The 21153-nt window shown below is 40.1% G+C and overlaps 2 protein-coding genes across 4 annotated transcripts; one reads left to right on the plus strand and one right to left on the minus strand.

Moving 5' to 3' along the window:
- Window positions 1-6566: 6566 nt before the first annotated feature.
- On the minus strand, window positions 6567-13760 carry fignl1 (fidgetin-like 1). 2 transcript variants are annotated; one of them, XM_044136919.1, is made up of 2 exons: window positions 13582-13760; window positions 6567-9332 (listed from the first exon to the last, which is right to left on the minus strand). In XM_044136919.1, exons 1-2 carry the CDS (start codon window positions 13598-13600, stop codon window positions 7432-7434), a joined length of 1920 nt encoding a protein of 639 aa, XP_043992854.1. In that variant the 5' UTR covers window positions 13601-13760; the 3' UTR covers window positions 6567-7431. The 2 variants fall into 2 exon arrangements, with proteins under 2 accessions (XP_043992854.1, XP_043992855.1); XM_044136920.1 differs by lacking the exon at window positions 13582-13760 and adding an exon at window positions 11432-11622.
- On the plus strand, window positions 13607-21039 carry ttl (tubulin tyrosine ligase). Of its 2 annotated transcripts, none has more exons than XM_044136927.1 (7): window positions 13607-13778; window positions 15177-15255; window positions 15364-15596; window positions 15863-15998; window positions 16076-16345; window positions 17773-17916; window positions 17997-21039. In XM_044136927.1, exons 1-7 carry the CDS (start codon window positions 13607-13609, stop codon window positions 18187-18189), a joined length of 1227 nt encoding a protein of 408 aa, XP_043992862.1. In that variant the 3' UTR covers window positions 18190-21039. The 2 variants fall into 2 exon arrangements, with proteins under 2 accessions (XP_043992862.1, XP_043992863.1); XM_044136928.1 differs by lacking the exon at window positions 13607-13778 and adding an exon at window positions 13935-14212.
- The last annotated feature ends 114 nt before the right edge of the window (window positions 21040-21153 follow it).

Consider the following 21153-nt stretch of genomic DNA (forward strand, 5'->3'; position numbering starts at 1 on the left):
TCAAGAAATGAACACAAAGCGCTGAAGGACAATTATTAGATAGATGGAAATAAATGAAAACTCCTTATAATTAATGTGTTTTACAGAGCATTCAATACCTCCCATAATATCCATCATTATTTATGTTTTTATGTGATAAACTACCAAAATCCAGATGAATCTCATTTAAAATACAAGGTTAAAGTTAATTTACTAAGATATTTTTGATTTCCAACACTAAAAATCACATGTTGAGTCATTACTTTGATATATTTCCAGCATTTATTTTTGGCCCTTTTGATTATTTTCTCACTGAAAACCTATAAAAAAACCCCAAAAAACAGATTTTACATTAGACCAATAAAACTGATATTTTCAACACATAAATGTTCAACTAAACGTAGAGTGAAAAAAGTATTTCCCCCTTACAATTTTCACCATTTTATTTTTACACTTCAGTGTTTCAAATTATCAATTAAAAACAGTAAAAGTAATTAGAAGAAGAAGTGGTTTTAATAAGACGATTTTATTATGATTATTATTTCGACTACTTAAAAAACCTGAACCTAATAACTGGTTTTGAAAGAACCGGTTTTGGTCCGTTCTTTGGAGAACTGTTTTATTTTAACTGCACTGCGGGGATTTTCAAGCATAAACAGCCTGCTTACGGTCATGCTACTGCAGGTCTGGACTTCTACTAGGAAAAGGTATTAAAACATCAGTCTTTGTCTAATAAACCTGCATAATGTGCTCCACTTGCTGAAGTAAATCAATTTCTCAATAATATTCTAATTTATTGAATAAGTTTATACAATGAGCTTTAAAATACTGAGGAAAACTTAGAAATGACAAAAGGACCAGCAGAGCTAATTACAGGTGAGTGGACGCAGCTGGGGAAGGAACAGGTGAGTGAAGTGAGGAAATGATGAGCAGATCGGGAGAATAATGGTCGTCTGAGGTGAGGTGGAAATACAAACAGAAAAACGATATAAACAGAAAACCTGAACCATAAACAGAAATAAATACTAATCTATCAAAAAAATCACAATGAGAACGACTGAACTTAACACAAGGAATAAACTAGAATTACAAGAGAAAAAAACTACACAAAAAGACACTAAATGTCCTGACCATCATACTGCCACCACCGTGTTTGACTGTGAGTATGGAGCTCTTTTCTGAATTGATTTCTTCCCTTGTTTTCCTTCTTGCTCAGCCTTTTTCTTATTGTGTAATGACCTCTGACCTCAACAAGTGACACTTGTAGTCCTTTAGATGTTGTTATGGGTTCTTTTGTGACTTTCTGGATGAGTTATCAATGTGCTTTTTGATAAATTTTGGAAGGCTGCCAATCCTGGGAAGGTTCACCTGGTGAACCTCAGGGTTCTGTTTTTGGGTCCATGTTATTTCTGCTTTACATGCTTGTTCTTCAGAACATTTTGATGATGCTCTCTAATGTCTGATGCTATGCAGATGATATTCAGCTAAGCATCTCTTTTAGGTCTCTAAACTGAAAGTCTTTGTGTAAAAAGTGGGATGGCAGAAAAATTAAGATTAAACTGAAAATATTTCAATGTCCTCCTTTGTCTTCTGTCCAAAGATTTCTTTAGATTGGTGCATAATGTGTAGCATATTCAAAACTTTTAGCCTCGGACCAGTTCTAACTGGACCTCAGTGTGACTACTGAAATTGGACCAAGACAGTAGCCGTACTTCCATCAATGTTTTTCTATGCACATATTGAAGTAACACATTAGAAAAGGCTGATGGAAAAAGGAAGAGTTGGAATAACTTCCTTAATTTTGCAAAAATCTCTTTATTCTCGCTTGAGACAGTTTTGAGATGGAAACACATTTGCCAATAAGTTCTGAACTATCAAACACCCCCATCTTTTTGCAGGGATGTTTGAGGAACAAAACCCTGAAAAAAGTAAAAGTCCAGACCTCTGTTAGAGGAAAGGACTTTCTCCATTTTTCTGAGATGTGTGGTCCATGTTAACTTGCAACCTCTACTTCCTGTTTATTACAGTCAGATGTAGCACCAACATCTGACAAAATGACCCTTTGCATAGCCTGGTTGAGTTGCTCCAAACCAGTAGATGGAAACAACTTGCATTTCCTTTTCTGTGACATTTTAAAGTTTCCTCAGTGTTGGATGAAAACATAGCTAATGTTGTTACAGTCACAGTTACAGAACTATGAAACATATGCACTCAGTACTTGGGGAATTTGCAGCCCAGTCAAGCGCACCAATTCCTTGGTAGCGATTGGAAAATCTTCTCTTTCGGCTTTTCCCTTACAGCTAATCATCTCTATTTAGTCCTAATTGGTACTTTTGGAAACTGAATCACCGGAATAATTTACGTTTTTAATAGCATTCTGATTTGTTGAGATGCACCTATATTGAGAAAGAGTAATCCTCTTGCAGAGGTGGATCGGTTTTAAATAACTGCTGGAAGCATGACGACGCATGCTGAGAAAACGCCGCAGTGAAGAGGACAGACAGAAAGGAAGAGCAGGCCTGTAGAAGAGAAGGGGGGCGGTCTGAGGGCCAGGCCTGTCTGGAGAGACGCAGTCAGGGCCAGCGGAGGAACCGTGCGGAGCTGCGAGGAGACGGCCACCTCCAGATGGCGGCTGTTTGATTGAACAGGAACGGGAAGCAGCTGCAGCCAACGTGGAACCCCCTCTCTGCACCCATGCTTGATTGGGACTCTGCAGGAAGGGGGAGTACTATTTGCATGAGAGGGATATTCTGGCCAACCAAATCTGGCCCGACCCGAATCCCAAATCTCACTTCCCTTTTTCGACCCTTTGCTGACTAAAATACCCTTCAAGAAGCAGACTCAACCGATTCCAGTTGTGGGCTCGTCAAGATCCAAATATACGACGCATTTCTGCGTTTACGGGATACTTCCCTGCATACGATTAAACTGCAGACCCGCCAGACTTCTCACTAATGTGAAATATAGAGTCTGCAGTAAAAATGTGTCTGCTTGTATCTTTCAGATATATTTTACATGGATGTCTGTTTGAAGTGTAAGGAATTTTTTTCCTCCAAAAATATTTTCTATACACCCATAGAAATTATAAGATCTGAAATTTACAAAAGACAGAAACTGGGGTTTTTTCTCCCATTATTCACCACAAGACATTTTGATGTGCTGAATATTTTTAATTTGCAGCTGTTTGCCACTTCAGACTTATATAGTATTACATGCAACCACAGAAACCTCCACATCTATTTGGTGAAGATGTTTAAAAATAATAAATAATATAATCTCACACTGAAATAATTTAAAAAATTTAGAAAAATAAAACATTTAGAAATAATTTTTAGTCGTCTCTTGTAAAACCTAGCAGTTAAGAATTGCTTCCACTCCATCTTTTTTTTCAGAATGTGAAAGCAGATCTATACAAAGCAGCATGTATTTTAGTAAATTGTAGTCTTATTATTTTCCAGAAGATTTCTCGTTTTGACTCAGTTACTGCTGTTTGTATTCATGAATCATATCCAGTTCAGCTATAAATACAAACAAACCCACATATTCTTTGCAGTCGGTTCTTTTGCCTACGTAATATTCTGGAGCAACAGACGAAAAACACAGATAAGGAGCAGATATGAGCAAACAAGATGAGAAGATTTCACTACCAAACAATACTTAAAAAAATGTATCCTTATGAGGTACATTAGAATATTGGATTTATATTATCCCTTGTGTAAAAATTTCAATTGTTTCTTGTTTTTTCAGAGGTAAAAGAGTTATGACATTAATCTTTATGATTCCAGATTTCAGGCCTTATCTTTTAGTTCAGTGATACCAGTGGTTGGTGGTGAAAGAAACCAATGCAAGTGGGTCAAAAATATTCTGAACTGAATTCTCTGGGGGAAAAAAAAACAACATTTTGTGACATAGCCAATTGCTATGATTTGCTAACAGTTGAAAATGATTGTAAATTATATCTAAATAATAGATTATATATTTTGCAATTCAATTCAGAAATATTTTAACCCAGCGAGAAACGAAATCTCATATTTGCGGTGATGGACGACAAAGCCGCTTCTCTTTGCCCACTGGGGGTTAATTATTGCTTCAAAAAAAACGATCCGATTGGACGCGGGAAAAGACTCGAGTCGTATTAAAAGGAGCTAACCTAACAGTGAAGCTATTCAAGCCTAAAATAGCATCTAAATACTAATGTAGCAGCTAACGCTAATGTCAACATCCAAAGTCTACATCTTTAATGAAATTTCATAAATGATCATCAGTTCCAGAAACACTGGAAAGCTGAATGAGTAAAATAACACTCTGCTCCAATCTGATGGCTGAAGAACATAAATAACAGATTAAAAACAATAAATGTCTTTGTAATTGTGCTAATTTGTCTTTTCATTTAGTAATAATCTAGCAGTAAGAAGGGTTTTTAAATCGAAAATGTTGCTTATTTTATTGAGAAATATGTTGATTATAAAGCAATTAATTAATTACAGGCCCTGCAATTAACTTAATTAAAATGGTTAATGAAGTCCCACCACTAACACACATTTAAGATTCTTCCTGGAGATGTGTGTAAGTTGTGAACGCCCCGGCCCAGATGTGAGCACCACTACAAGCACTCACCATATGGCACACTTTTCAGCTGATACTCACCGGACCCGATGGATCCCGTCAGCACCAGAGGAATTCTGTGCATCTGTCCCGGTCCAGCTGTGAGGAGTCCTCGTGTTCGGAGAAAGACCCCTGGGTGTGTGTGGGTGTGTGTGCGCGCAACTGATTTCACTGTTGGCTAATTCAACAAAGTTTCAATAGAGTGGCCAAGCACACAAGTCTGAAATATTTATCAGGGACTTGACAAAAAGATGAAAAATAAATGAAAGTCCTTTTTCATGGTCCTCCAGATTTTCAAAGATTTGCTCATTAATTCTGCATGAAAATTTCATTTAATTTGTGCACAGTCTGTAAAAGTCTGTTTACAGCTGAGTGCAAAAGTATTCACACCCCGAGAACTTATCCACTTTTATCATACTGTAATAAAAACTTCAATGTATTTTATGTAACAGAGCACCACAAGAAGTGTAAAGTGAAAGTTCTAATAGGACTGATTTGTCTTTGTATTCAACCCCTTTACTCTGACACCCCTAAAGCAATCCAGTGCAACTATTGTTCTTATGAAAATTAACAGTTCCCTTCATAATTTAGTACTTTTTGTTTTAAGCTTTGTAAATAAAATTAATATGTGCTACCAGAGCAAAAATAATTTAATTAAGAAACTGAGTTGTGGAAAGAGGCTCAATAGTTAATTGCAGGGTCTTTAATTATTTAATCACATTTTTTATCAAAAGTACATCGACAAAATAATCAACATTTTCAATTCAAAACATCCTTTTGCTGCTAAATTATTAAACAAATAAAATATATGAGCTCAACAACAAAGATTTTTATTGTTTTTAATTTGTTTTGGAGCATCATTTCGGTACAAAATGTTTCAGGAAACCCTAAACTTCTTTAGAAATGTGGACCCTGACATTAGTCTGTGCTGCTGCTACATGCTTAGCATTGAGATGCTATTTCAGGCTAAAATAGCTTCAGTGACACGCTAATTCTTTTTAGCACAACTTGAACACAATAGTCTTTTTCAACGTACTATTCAATAAGTTTTATTCAAAAATTAACCTCCAATGGATCAAAAGAAGTGGCTTAATTGTCCATCTGTTGTTAGCGGATGTAGCTTGTGCGTCAGATTTACATCAGAAACGCAACCAGAACCTTTGTAGTTCTTTTTTCTTTAAAAAGGCAATGAACTGCATTGAATATTACACACATTAGAGGGTTCTGGGATAAGTGTAGAACAGGGTTAGGGTATAAAATAACATCCTGGTACAACTACAAACCTACCAGGTTACGGCCGTTCACTGTGTGGAATCATCTTTCTTCATCAGACGGGGAAGCTGGTCAGAGTTGAGTCAGGCTGCATGAGGAAGACTGGGGTGGAGCTTCAACTTCCAGCAGGACAAACACCCTAAACATACAACCAAAGATCTAGAGTGATTTAGACCAGAACAAATATATGTGTTAGAATGGTCTAGTCAAAGTCCAGAACTAAATTGAAATGAGAAATTGTGGAAAGACTTCAAAAATCAACCCTTGTTGATGGCTGTTAGATAAAACAATGCAATATATGGATGTGACAATGTAAAAATGTCCATGAGTGTTAAAAAATTATCCTGTAGCCAAAACTACCACAAAAAATTATTTCAAATAAAGATGTTTTAACCAATCACCAAGTATCTGGATGAGGATCTGAGCTGAAACAGGAACCTGGATGTTTATCATCAGTCGAGCTGCAGAAGCAGTTTTTTTCTGTCGACTCCACGGCTGACTCTAACAGGAAGGGAGGAAAAGCACATGAAAACTTTTTTTATTATTCATGAAACTTAGGATTCTCTCAGTGTTGCTCAACTTCCGTAGATATTATTAACACATCCAGAGTCAGGAAGATTTCAGGACAGGAAGACTTGAAGGGATGACACTGCCCTCTGTGGATCAGATCAGCAAGGAGAACCGAGTCGCTGAGCACAAGAAACAGAACATTTTGTTTCATTTTTTATTCTGAGTTATAAACTTTACAGATATGACATTTATATTTTTATGTGACATTTTGAGCAAATATTCCTAACAACATTCATGCTTTTCAAAAAAATAAAAGGTGGAACATGCTTGGTGAAGCCAACAAGGTGCTGAACATGAACTTCAAATCGTTACACGTTACAATTGAAAACAGAAACTCAAGGTTTCAAAATAAAAGAGTTGAAAGACCAAAAACCTTCAGGAAGGTTCATTCAAAAACAGAACAAGAACAACCAAACATCTGAGCAGCAAACTGGATTCAATGTGAGGAACTATTTCTAGAAACTGGCAGCTAAAGTTTAATATCCAAAGATTCTCAGGTGGACTTGTTGCATTTTACAACCACAACTTTAAGATTTTCACTACTGATCAAATTCAGATACCCTGCTGGTAACTTAAACACTGGAGTCACAAAACCACCATAAAGGTGCCAACTGGTAACTGTCCAGTTACTGGTACCACAGGCTGGCTGAGTTTTTATTCTTAATGTGGTATAAAAACTGCTGAACTGTGCATAAAATGAAGAGATGCCAGTAAAAGAAATGTCCTGACGGCATTTAGCATTCAGTCCCTCCCCCACCTGTTGACAGAAGAAGAGAATGTTCTTTTTGTGGGAAGCATAAATTAAAAATTTTCTGTGCAAGATTTTCTTTTTAACCACTGAATTTATTCTATATTTTTGCACTGTGTATCAAACTCAAAATAAAAAAATGTCCTTTTCTGTTTTGTTTTATTGACATGAACTCAGAGGTCATGCCTTCCAGCATTCAAAGATTTTATCTGCTCTTTGCAAAAGAACCTCCTGATCTCAATCGGAGGGAAATGAGTTCACCGTCCGCATCCGAAGGTTTTGTTCCAGTCCTCGTACAGCTCCAGGTCTTTAGCCGACACGCTGGGTCGAACCGTCTTCAAGGCCTCCTGGAAGTCGGCGTAGAGAATCGGCCTCACCTGATCTGCGCTGATGGTGGCAATGTCGCTGAGCTGGATGCTGCGTATGGGACCCAAGGCGGCTTCCCGGCACAGCTGGGTCATGTCAGCGCCGGAGAAACCCTCTGTGGCCGCCACCACACTCTCCAGCTCCTGTCCTTTGAGGTGGTTTCTCTCCCGCACCATGAGGTTGGTCACAATCTGCCGCCGGGCGCCCGCTTCGGGCAAGGGGACGTACAAGCGCTTTGCCAGGCGGCGCCGCGCAGCCTCGTCGATCTCCTGGGGCCGGTTGGTGGCGCCGACCACCAGGATGCGATCATCGGCTGCCGTGGCAGCGCCGTCCAGCTGAACCAGGAACTCCGTCTTTATCCTGCGGGACGAGTCGTGCTCCCCATCCGTCCGCTGGGACAGCAGGGAGTCGATCTCATCGATGAAAATCACCGCCGGCTGGTGGCAGCGGGCGATGGCGAACAACGCCCGGACCATTTTCTCTCCTTCGCCCACCCACTTGGACGTCAGTGACGAGGCGCTGATGCTGAAGAAGGTGGCACCTGACTGGCAGGCGATGCATTTTCCAATGAGCGTTTTCCCCGTTCCCGGGGGCCCGAACAACAGGATGCCTTTAGGCGGCCCGCGGAGCCCAGTGAAGATGTCGGGACGCAGCATGGGCCACACCACAATCTCCTTTATGGTCGTCTTAGCAAACTCCAGGCCAGCGATGTCATCCCAGGCAACCGGCGGGCCATGATCCATGATCTCACTCATGATCAGCTCCACTATCTTTGGCTCAAAGTTCTTCAGTCGCTCGTCCAGGATTTGAGGTTCTGGGTTGGAGCTTTTCCTGCCGTCTTCGTCCTCCGGCCGGGGGATCGGTGACACAAACTTGGAGAACGCCCCTCGAGATCTGTTGGCCCCCAGAGACTTTTTCATGGCCGCCGCCATCCCAGGCGGGTGACCTCTCTGGGGCTGGTAGGAGTGTTTCTTCTGCTGATTGACGATGAACTGCTCCCGGGCGGTTTTGAAGTTGCTAACGACGCGGGGTTCGGTTGGCTCTGGACCTCCATGTTGGCTGCTATTGCCATTGCTTCTGTCTGGACTGTAAAGGTTCTTCCGTTTGGACGGGTTTGAGGAGGAAAAGAAAGAGGACTGATGGGTTTGTGCACTTCCTGAAGGACCAGATGAAGAAGAATGACCAAACGCTGACTGAGGTCGTACTACGGGTCGAGGGACAACACTTGAATTAACTGACATCCCATCTGAAGTTCTCGGCCTCTCTGTTAGATTCCTGGTGACGTTGTTAACCTCTGAGCTGGACGGTGCTCGACTGGCTGCGGTAAACTGAACCTGAACTGAGGCAGGGTCCTCTTTGCTCTCGTGTCCCACAGGTATGTCAACATCTGCTGGTGCCACCAGGAAGCTTCCTCTTCCTGAACTCGCCTGAATCACCCTCTGCACCGAGGGAATCTGCAGCACGCTCTCCGCCGTTAGCGACGACTCCCATTTGTCGCTGAGGTTCCTCTGACTGCGGGCCAGATGGAGCGCGCTCTCTGCATAGTTGTTGAGCCCCGTTTGGGGGTCATCTGAGTCCAGCACGGCGGCGTAGCGCTCCGAATATGTCCTGAGCAGATCGGCCGCGCCGGCCTGAGATAGCTGGGAGCTTGCCCATGCATACTGAATGGAGAGGATGTGGGCCCGGTAGGCGTCGGCCTTCTGTTCAGGTGTGCAGCTGCCAGATGAAATGTCAAAGGACCTGTGCTGCCATTCCTCCAGGTGTGCGCCACTCATGCCTGGTCTGCTCCGGCCTGATGGAGGAGAGGGGACAAACGTTATGAAAAATACATGACCTCTGTCAACGCCAAGGCCCGCTCCACATCTGACGCAGACGGAGAAAAAGGCTGTTCTTCACGGTTTGAGATGAAAAATAAAAAACACACAAGCAGGATTCAGAGGAAATTCACATTTCAGCCCCTCCAGGAATTCACACTGTTTTAGCAACTAAACAAAAAAAATCACTGATTTTTTGGTGCTACTTTGAAAATGTTCACAAGGAATTTGTTTATTTTTTCCCCTTCCAAAATATAGAAGAAAAAAACATGAGCAAAAATACAACAGACAGACAGACTGGACTGCATTATGTAACTTTCATAAAGAATGTTTAACATAGTTGTTAAAACTGTCACCATATGGTGACAGTTCGTTATGAGACAGATTATCAGTGAAAACATTATCTGACCAAAAACAACCAATCAGAAACAGGAGGAGGATCTTAGCGCTGTCCATCAAATTCATGTACTTGCTGCTAAATGTGCTAACTGATGTTTATAGTCCCAGTTAGTGGGTGTCGATAGCACTCACAGTAAATCACATTTCAATGAGGACACTTTTAGGGGCAGTAAAATTATTTCTATTTAAAAAATGCAAGAATCGTATATTTCCAATATTTCCAGATGGCAGGAGGGAACAGACGGTTTCATGGTTTGTAGCAAAGTGTGCTGACCAAAACCAAAAGACTTTGACGAGATGCTGGCTGAAGTCACAAAGTGACTTTATTTACATTAAACGAGTTGTGGGCTGAAAAGCCCACAACTCGTTGTTGTGGGCTTTTCACAACAACGAGTTGTTGTGAAAAGCTGCTCTTTTCTGAGCAGCTGAAAAGCTGCTCAGAAAAGAAGAAGCCATTATTCCTAAAGCAGCATGAAAAACCAGATTACTGTATGGCTAAAACAATTAATCGGAATAATCTAGATGAATGGATTATTGAAATCAACCCACAAAATTAACAATTTACATTTTAACTAAATTTATAACATTTTTCTTATTTATCTATTATTCTGACATTCAACAGAACCAAGTAATTTTACTATTTAACAACCTACCTGACCTAAAACAGGGAAACTTTAATCTTACTTATCAGACAGGGAGGAAATGTTTGTTGTGTTTTTGAACAGTGTAAATATCTGATTTCAGCTGCTTAAATTATTAAAATATATCTCCATTCTATTATTTACAGTGTTTGCAGTACAAACACTACAAATATTGCATAGTACTGTACATTTTTTAAAATATATATTTCTTATGTTATAAGCCCTTAGAACAGCAATAATCAGGAAGAACAAAATCACAAATTCAAAAACATTTACAGCAGCTCTCATAGGTATGTATACCCCTTGTGCTTTTATACATTCTGTCACTTTACAAACTTGTTTGGCATTTTAACGTAGCAGACCAACAAAAGGAAGCAGCACATGTGATGTCACCTGCATTTGTATTTATCCTCCTATACTCTGAGATCCTTAAATAAAACTTATTGCAACAGGAATGTTCATAAATTAGTAAATAGAGTCCAGATGTGTGTAAAGTTATCAATCTCCATATAAATCCAGCTCTGTGAAAGTCTCAGATGTTTGTTAAAGAACGTCAACAAATAGGACAAGGAAGGAGAAAGTTAATGTTGAAACAAAGTAACACAATGGAGACATCTTATTTCCAGGAAACCTCTGAAAACTTTTCAAGGGAAGTTCAGCCTGGGGATTCAAGAAAATATTCCAAGTCGGAAACTTTCCATAGTAATTAATTATGGGAATATCGTGGAATTTGGGGGCAATAACTGGAAAAAGGGGCAACTTAAATAGACTGTATCATATTCAAACATAAACAAACATGTTGTTTGGCACGGGCAGACATCCATATTTCCAAGCTGACATGCAGAACTTTGTGGACTTTCATGGAATCCCAATAACATACGATAGTTTGCTGTTGTGAAGTGACAAAATGTGGAAGTTATGCTAAACAGATATTTACTAACTTTCATAATTTCATGTCCTCCAGACGTGGACTGTTTACAGTTAATACCTTCACCCCAAAACACTTCACAGCACTGAGAATAACCGGAATCACTTACAGTCGGGAGTGCCTTCCTGTTACCTCTGACCAGGTTACAGATGCTAAAGGAGCAGTGAACTTTATCACGCTAACTGTTACGATCACTGTTCCACTTTAAAACGCCAAAAATTTACTCTTCTTTCCCGCCACTCGGCTTCCTCTTCCGTGGCACCACTTCCTGTGTCGTCTCTCTAAGGAGTCCTACAATGAGAACTTTTATCATCAATTTTTAATGAATTTAGGATAATCGTGGAAAAATATGATACGTTCTCTGTTTAAACAACCGACAAACATGGTTTGTGTTTGAAAAAAAAGGAGAGGTAACTCAATTTAAAAAGTTTCCCCAACGAGAATGGAACGAGACCCAAAACTTGCTACACTTTATCGTTCAGATACAGTTAGAATTCAACAAATATCCTCTAAATTATGTTTACTGTTTAGTATAAACAATTGTCTTCTACATAGAGAACATTTAAAAAAAAACTTTGTAATATTCTTTCAAGTTGTGAATGACAATCTTTCAGTTTGAACAAAGGTTTACGTCGCCATCTTGTGGCCTTAACGTGATAACCACAGATGACTCACCGCCATGTTGTGAGTGGCAACGTTGATGAGCCCAACAGAAGCTGTGCAATATTGTAATTTTTAGTCAAGCTGTTGCTTTACTGTGAATCCTTAGTGGCACAACGCTCTTTTTAAAGGCATTATATACGAAATGAATACCTAAACAAAATACATAAAACCTAAACAAAAATTAAAAACCAAGAAAAAATATTAGCACATAAGATCTTTAGTCACTTTGACACATACATCTTTTAAACAGTTGCATTGTATTTTATTGAACTCTGCGCACTTCAATTAGTTTAATGAGGATTACAGAATATACAAATGAATGAATGATTGAGACTGCTTTTCTATTTTTCTCTTACCTATTCCAAAGAACATTGTTACATCCCTTACATATTATAATTTTTCTATCATTATTTATTACATGTTCGGAAAAGTATATAAAAGTATAGCAAGCCGAATAGTAAAAGAAATTGCTAAAAATATGAAAAGACCTAAAATGGAATAAAAATATTTTTTATATTTTAAATAAGGATTTTTCAGTAAAGGCAGACATCTCTTAACTTTTTCTCCTAACTGCTGGTATGAGTTTTATATCAATAGGATAATAATTGGGGAAAGTAGAGGCATGCAAATATTGTCAGGTTACGAAGTTGCTTTGCCAAAAAATACATCTCCCTGGCAACTTGGAGAAATAAAGAGTTGCTCCGTTTAGTCAGTTTTCTCATCACTGTGAGAGAGTTTAGAGCGATGCGCGTTCCCGCGACAGGGCATGCAATTCTCGGCATAACACCTCCGTTAGTTTATCGCTTAAGTGCGTTGTGTTCTGGGAAATGTAGTACATTTTTGTGAAAATGGTATACGCCGCGACCTTTACTTTGACTGAAATTACAAAATGTTTTATTTCTTCATATATATATTTTTAAAATTCATCCACAGTTTATTTTATGCTGCATTAAAATTGTTTGCTGTAAACTACGCTGGGTGTTCCTGATGTCTGAAACTACATTACCCAAAATGTTAGACTGCTCTGTTTATACTGTTGATAGCGGATGCCTGAGATTCCAAAGAATAAAGCACACGCTGTAGAGGGGTGGATGTTGTGTATTGTTGAAATGGAAGCGTAAAGTTAGTAGTAGTAAAGTTAGTATTTTGACAGGACCATATCTACTTTTGCAGCTTTTGGCGACGCGCGGAGGAAGAGTTTCTGTTAGCATCTGAAGCGGTAAGAGACCGTTAGCTGCTTAGCTAAAGTGGAGACAGGATGTGAATGAATCCGGACGGGAACCCCAGGAAGCGGAGTAGCACTGAGCCAGTCAGACAGACACACCCTTGTCTGGGGAGAGGAACTGGACCGTATCAGCTTAGCAACATGCAGTAACTACCCTTCATATCTCTTGCCAACATGTGTTAGCCTCTAGCTGCTGGATTCATCCAATTGGAAACCAGTTTGAGCCCAGTTAAAAGTGGACTTAATATGACCGACTCATCAGCACCATCATGGCTTGGACAGAGGTGATAATCCCCACCAGGCTGTCTGCTGCAGATCCAGCCTCCACCCACGGCTAACCGGCACACACCAACCCAGACTTTGTAACCTACTTGACGTGTTTGTGGTCATCGTGGAATGATGAGCTCTCCCATGTACACCTTTGTTAGCCGCGATGATAACAGCACTATTTATGCAGAAGTGTCTAAAATCCTGCTGTCCACCGGACACTGGAAGAGGCTGAAAAGAGACAATCCCAGATTCAACCTCATGCTCGGTGAGCGGAACCGGCTGCCATTTGGACGCCTCGGTGAGTGATGTGCTATATTTGGTGTCAACCCAATCAGTATCAGGCTGCTGGGACTTATTCATGTCTTCATTGTGTAGAAAAAAACCCGTTTTGTTCTCCAGTTTAACCCAAAAGTTCTCAAATTGAAACGGTGTAACTCAATTAGATTTATTAAACACAGAATGATTGAATTCAAGCATTTATTAATGTTAATTATGATAATTAAAATTTGTGTCAGTTTCCCACAAGTGATTACCAATGTGTTATTTAAAATTCAGAAATGTAATGCCCTTTACAGTAATTTGGAATAGTCATAACTTGACAGTTCCAGTAGACAGTTACTGAGTCAATGGAAAGTTGAGTGGAAGGAAAAAAAGCGTGGCTTGCTGGAGCTTCAAGAGAAATCCCACACAGACTGCCCCATATGAACCACAGACTATGTCAGCAACAAACAAGTAAGTTTTAAATTTATATTTGATTGGAAATTTGGAAATAAAAATTTTCAGATTACTGGAGGAAAAGTGGGAAAACATGAATCAGATTGCTTAAAGTTTATTTATTTTTCTGTATGTAATAGACTAAACAGTGAGTTTCACTTTTAGAACTGAAACAAAGAGCGGCTGTGTTTCCATATTCAATTTTAATGTTTATTTTGAAGTATTGGGTTAGAAATGGTTGATAGAAACTGCAAATCAAAATCATTTCCTCAGTTTCACAAAAACCTTTTTACTCGCCTGCAGTAGTTTTTGGCTTTTCTGAAAAAGAGTCAATGCGCTAATGGGGAGATCGAAACACATTTGCTGAATTAGTTCTGATGTAGCTAAAGCTCCCATCCCCTTGAACGGGGGTCTCAAACTCCAGTCCTCGAGGGCCGCAGTCCTGCAACTTTTTGATGTGCCTCTACTGCACCACCTGAATAGAATAATTTGATCATTAGCAAGGCTCTGGAGAACTGATCTACACCAGGAGGAGATAATTTAGCCATTTCATTCCAGTGTTTTGTACCAGTGGCACATCTAAAAACTGGAGTTTTGGAGGCCTAGAGTTTGAGATCCCTGCTCTAGAACTTTGTGCCTTACCAGAGGCACAAAACTCAGAAAAAAATTCAATACAAGTCCAAACCTCCAGCTTCTGAAATGGTTGGTCCAGATCACTTCCTGTTTATTATAGCATTATGTAACATCAACATCTGATTAAAAACTGAGAAAAACATTTTCACATGACAGTTGGTTGGAAACACAGCTTGTGTGAAGTGAAAACAAGCTGTTCATTTCTGCAGCTAACACTCGATTTTAAACACAGGGCAGCCATATTGGATTTGAAGGTTTCCGTCAAACATCTTCCTGTTTATTACTTCAACTTCAGAATGACTCGAGTGTCACTGGAACACGTTGAAATGTCCTCATGTTGACGTTTCAGGCCATGAACCAGGACTGGTGCAGCTGGTGAATTACTACAGAGGAGCAGACAAGCTGTGCAGGAAGGCATCGCTGGTCAAGTGAGTCTCTGTCTTCCTCTCAAACCTATTTGTTTCTTTTGTCTCGTCTGAAAGCTAATCAGCCAGAGGGAATAAAATCAGCTGACCTCTTTCCTTCTGGGCCATTAGGCTAATAAAGACCAGCCCAGAGCTGTCAGACTCCAACAACTGGTTCCCAGAGTCCTACATCATCTACCCCACCAACCTCAACACTCCCGTTGCCCCGGCTACTAATGGCATCAGCCACCTGAAGAGCAACCCGAAGACAGACGAGCGGGAAGTCTTCCTGGCCTCCTACCATGCTAAGAAGGAGAGCGGAGAGGGAACCGTGTGGATCGCCAAGTCTTCTGCTGGAGCTAAAGGTACAGACTGGTTTCTGACTCAGCTGCTGGTTTATTTTTATGGACGGCTTTTCAGTTGATGCTTAAAGAGATATTTGTGTTTTTATCCATCCATCTATTTATCTTTTCATTCAGTCTTTCATCTTTTCATCCATCCATCCATCTATCCACCCATCATCAATGGCACAATTTTAGTGGATCTTTAGCATTTATAGCCACTGTTGAACTGAAACTTTGCCTGCATGTATTGACCTCATGATTTGCTGCATGCTTTCCCGTTGCACCAGGTGCTGGTATTCTGATCTCACATGATGCCAATCAGCTGCTGGACTATATTGATAATCAGGGACAGGTTCATGTTATCCAGAAGTACCTGGAGAAACCCCTACTGCTGGAGCCGGGTCATCGGAAGTTTGACATCAGGCAGGTGTTTCAGCCACGCTGTGCCTCTGGAGAATCTGCCTCAGATGCCTGACTCTAACCTGCTCTGCCACTGACAGGAGCTGGGTTCTGGTGGACCATCAGTATAACATCTACTTGTACCGGGAGGGCGTGCTGCGGACCTCGTCTGAGCCCTACAACAGTGCAGACCTGCAGGACATGACCAGCCACCTGACCAATCACTGCATCCAGAAGGAGCACTCCCAGAACTACGGCCGCTACGAGGAGGGCAACGAGATGTTCTTTGACGAATTCAAGCTGTACCTGGTCAACACTCACAACGTCACCCTGGAGACGACCATATTACCTCAGATCAAACACGTCATCAAGTGAGTTGATGCCTGTTTCAACAACAGTTCGGTCTGCTGGAAACTTTGGAGCAGATGTAGAGTGGAGGGGAGTTAGTTTTGGACGGAATATTAGGAAACCTGAGAGGAGTTTCAGTCTGACTGGGGCCAAAGTTGCAACATTTGTTACATTTTCAGCTGGTGTGGTTCTCTTTCTGACTGTACTGTGTCAAACAATCTAGACCAGGGGTCTCAAACTCCAGTCCTCAAGGGCCGCATTCCTGCAGTTTTTAGATGTGCCACAGGTACAAAACACTGGAATGAAATGACTTAATTACCTCCACCTTGTGTTGATCAGTTCTCCAGAGCCTTAATTATTCTATTCAGGTGCTGCAGCAGAGGCACATCTAAAAGTTGCAGGACTGCGGCCCTTGAGGACTGGAGTTTGAGACCCCTGATCTAGACCTTTTGAAAAGCCTGTTCCCCTCTGTGCCTGTGGTGGCGCTGCACCAAGAACCAGTGAAGGAAACGATACAAATGCCTCTGAAGAAGACACTGAGTGCAACTTTCTTATTCACAAAATGAAAACAAAAATGGAGTAGCGTCAGATGTTAGCAGTTTTAGGATTTCTCTTTTGTTTTTGGTAAAATACCGAGTAATTTCTCCCACTAGTGCTATACCAGCGTGTTTGTTCTGGTTGTATTTATCCAAAGTGCCCTGTGCTTTAGTCCGCTTCCTGTTTTTGGAACTGTCTCTTATCTGCTTGACATTGCATTCAAACTCCGCCAGAGTTCACTTCAACTGAACCGAGACCGAGGTTTGCAGCCAAACAAGAGTTTGCCTTTTTGGTGGCTGTCACATTCACACCTCCACAAACGAACCGAACCGTTCTAGGCAAACAAACTTGAATCTGATTGAAGCGAACTAAGTAGGGCTGGTGTGAATGCACTCTGAATCTCTCTGACTCTCGTTCAGGAGGGAAACTCCGACATCGTCCAGTTAATCCCAATGTGTTCCCTGTCTAAACCAAAGACCCGATTCCTGCAGCAAGTTGTGGTTCTGCCCAGGACCTTCCTGTTTAGATGGATGTTACACTGAACCACCACATGCCTTTTTAAAATTCTATTTCAGTGCATCACACTGGAAAAAACCAATAAATTATTAACAATTTAATGTTTACAGATGGTTGGTTATTAGGACTAGTAAGTTTGAAGAGAACGTAGAAAAAAATTTAACATCAAGTCCTTTATCTAAACAACTGAACAATAACTAATGCTTGCAGAATAAGACCTGCAGTTGGAAGCACATGCTTGATAGGATATAATAACTTGTATTTTAAAGTTTAAAACTTTACACATCCTGCTAGTTTGAGGCGAGAGCCAGGGTTTGTCTGTCCAACAGGAACATTAAGATAGCATGTCTTAATGTGGTTATTATTGGACCCTCAGAAGAGTTTGGTGTCGTTTCAGGAGCTGCCTGTCGTGCATCGAGGCGGCCATCAGCACCAAGCACCTGTCCTACCAGAGCTTCCAGCTCTTTGGCTTTGACTTCATGGTCGACGAAAACTTCAAAGTGTGGCTCATCGAGATCAACGGCGCTCCAGCCTGCGCTCAGTCAGTAACGCTCTTCACAAATCACAGTTTTATTTGTGTTTCAGATCATATTTTAATGGTTTTCCACCTCCCTGGTACAGGAAACTCTACCCAGAATTATGTCAAGGCATCATTGACGTGGCGATCTCCAGCGTCTTCACGCTCAACAGTGATTCATCGTCCGCTTCGTCGTCGCCTTACTCCTCCTCCCCGTCTTCTCTCTTCACCTCCAACTCCTGCTCCTCTCCGAAGCTGAGGGGCCCTCTGCATGTGGGCCCTTTCACCCGCCTCTAGGGGCCCTCCGTCCAAACCCAGCAGGAGATGTGATCAGTTAAATGATAGAAGACGGTGGAAGATGGTCACACTGCAAAAACACAAAATCTTACCAAGAACTTTTGGTCTAGTTTCTAGTCCAAATATCTTAGTGCACTTGAAATAAGACAAAAACGTAGAAATAACTTTTCAACAAGATCTAGGAGCTTGATTTGAGTCAGTAAACACTTAATATCGATGAAAAAGTTCTACTGGCAGATTATTTCACTAAAAACACAAGAATAATTTCTTGCTATAAGTGAAATAATCTGCCAGTGGAACTATTTGTTTCCATCAATATGAAGAAAGCTCCTATATTTTACTGAAAAGTTACTTTCAAATTAGTTTTGTCTTATTTAAAGTATTCCATGATATCTGCACTAGAAATTAGACCGAAATGGTCTAGTTGGTAAGATTTTGTTTTTGCAGTGTACCGAACACTGTGAGGGATTCTGACCCTTTTTTCCTCCATCATTCCCTGAGCGGATGGATGGATGGATGAAGGAAGTTGAGATGCTCCAGATGAGTCTTACTGTGCCTTAGATTTCCAGCCACTCTCCCTGAAACAGATGCTAAACGTGGCTTTATTATTGGCTCATACTTGTTCTAGAAGCCATCTACTCTGTTGCTGCACGTGAGCAATGCCCACAACACAATGACCAGATTATGTGATGCGTCATTATAGTTTCACATCAGTTCAAAAGACCGGTTCTACTCATAATTATGGTTTAAGATCTTCTTGAAGTGTAGCATTTATGAACAACATGAGTGATAAGACACTACATATTTATGTTGAGGAGCAGCTTGGAGGACAGATAGACTAGAAACATTATGTTTTCTCATTTTTAAATTCCTTACTGTGGCGGTTCTTTCACGAGTGGCACCAATTATGGTTTTTAATATAGAAATAATGTTGACATTTTCCTGAGATTTCTGAGACCAACACCTACTGGCCCTCATAGAAAAACATGTTGCTCACCCAGATTCTTGCAGATTGGGAAGTTGGAATACCTGGATGCAATTCTACTTGAAGGCAGCCAATCCCGGGTCCCAATTTACTTTCCTTAGCCCTGATTGGCTGAACCTTCAGATAAGGAACACTGTAGGTGTTAGCTAGTGCTAACACAGTTTCACTGTGCTAATGAACATATTTCAAGATATATTTGGTGTTTGAACTATTAAAATGAGCAGCTTTGAGTGTTTTTAGATGGGCTCTCAGGTGTTCGCAGATTTTAGCTACTAGTGAGGCTGTGACCTCACAAATCCTGGGAGTTTACAATATTACAGCGATGCTCGCTTGGTGCCGTGCATCTGCGGTGATATCTGACATGAAAATTATGAATGACTGCCTTTTTGTGTTATTTTTTTCAAATGAACATTCTTGCCATCCCTAGTAAGCTAGCACCCTGGGTGACAGCCCATTTCAACAGTATCAAGATCCATGTCTGCAGCCCTAAAATACCTTTTGTATTCCAGCCTTCTAAGTGGATTGAAAAAGGAGAGGAACACAACATGAAGGAGAAGAGTCTAGCATTAAAGTGTTGTAGACAAAAATATTTTATGATTTTTTTGTGGTTTTGTTTTTAAAGAGAGCATGTTTGTAGAAAAGCATGTAGCATTCAGCTCCAGACAGAAACTGTTTGTTTTTGTTGTTTTAGTTTTGTGTTTTCATGTTTATGGTGTAGTTAGGTGACGCATCATCGTGCTGGTTTTGTTTTCAAGCATTTGGACGTGAAATAGAGTAGGTAGTGGAGAATGTCAATTATTATTTAAAACATTTAATGACCCTCTGAAATAGGGTTAGCTGAGGTCAGCATTTTTATTTTAGCTAAATATCTGTGATCAGTAGTCAGATGTTTGTGGGATTTTTGTTTAATTTAATTTCAGCTACAGAATGAGTAATTTTGCATGTTTTGTCTCATTTTCCTTGGGCTAGCGTCGGTCAAAGATGTCCCGTTTCCTTCAGATACAAAGAGAAACTGTTTCTGTAAAGAGCATCTGTCATGACTTTTATAACTTTTAGTTTTCCACTGAGCTTTTAGTTTAATTCATTTTAATTTCTGGAATTTTGCAAAAATCGAAAAAAAATAAAATGAAGGACATAAAGGAAGGAGAAAGTAGCTGACGTTGCAAATGGGGAAGTTAGAATAAAATGGCCGCACCAGAAGAATGTGGAAAAAATGAAGGTTGTTGTGGAGATTTATTGGACTGTGGGAAAGGCATCGTAGAGCAATAGTTTAGAGAAATAAAACCCCAGTAAACTACACATTCACTTAGCTCAGACACAAAGGAAAGAAAAAGGTTCTGCAGCTCAAAGAAACATTAAATGTTGCTCATTCACTTTGAAAACCAATAAAATAAAGGCAAGATTTGATTTATTTAGTCTTTTAGTTTCTTTCTGGGTTGTCTGGCTCTAAGATCAGGTAATATTTTCCTTTTGTACTCACTGTGTTTTTAATGTCCATAATGTCTGGAAAAATCCCAGAAATGGCATATGATGAGAGCAGGAAGTGTCTGACAGAGAAGATTGCCTTTAGCAGGAATAAGGGAAACATTAAAAAGCACCTTTATTACTTTGCATACTTTACAAATCATGATGTCAGTTTCTTTAAATTTTTTGAGCATATTTTTATTCCACTGTTTTTAAAGTGTTTCTCTCATTTTTACCAAAGATGAACTTTTGTCCACTGTTTGTTTGGCGGAATGAAAGAAAAGCAAACATTCTGGGTGTGTTTCTTTTTCCCCCTGATGTAACGTTTAGTTTTAAAGCTTGCATGAACATCTGTCTTCATCATGAACAGTGTTAGAATAAAATCAAACATTTGTCTCTAATTCTTGATTATTCTTTTATCTGTGATTTATTTTGATCATTCAGATAATCAGGCAGAAATGTGAAATATTTGTAAATTTTTTGTTTGAATGAACTATTTATTAGGTGCGTTTAAA

This window comes from Gambusia affinis, linkage group LG13, assembly GCF_019740435.1.
Source record: "Gambusia affinis linkage group LG13, SWU_Gaff_1.0, whole genome shotgun sequence".
In the NCBI taxonomy this organism is placed as follows: domain Eukaryota; kingdom Metazoa; phylum Chordata; class Actinopteri; order Cyprinodontiformes; family Poeciliidae; genus Gambusia; species Gambusia affinis.

What these genes read in the sequence shown, in the direction of transcription:
- ttl (XM_044136927.1), top strand. Translation starts at nt 13,607, where the DNA reads ATGATGAGCTCTCCCATGTACACCTTTGTTAGCCGCGATGATAACAGC. An exon ending in AGGAAGGCATCGCTGGTCAA is followed by an intron (nt 15,256 to 15,363) that starts GTGAGTCTCTGT and finishes CTGGGCCATTAG; the next exon opens with GCTAATAAAGACCAGCCCAG. An exon ending in CATCGGAAGTTTGACATCAG is followed by an intron (nt 15,999 to 16,075) that starts GCAGGTGTTTCA and finishes TGCCACTGACAG; the next exon opens with GAGCTGGGTTCTGGTGGACC.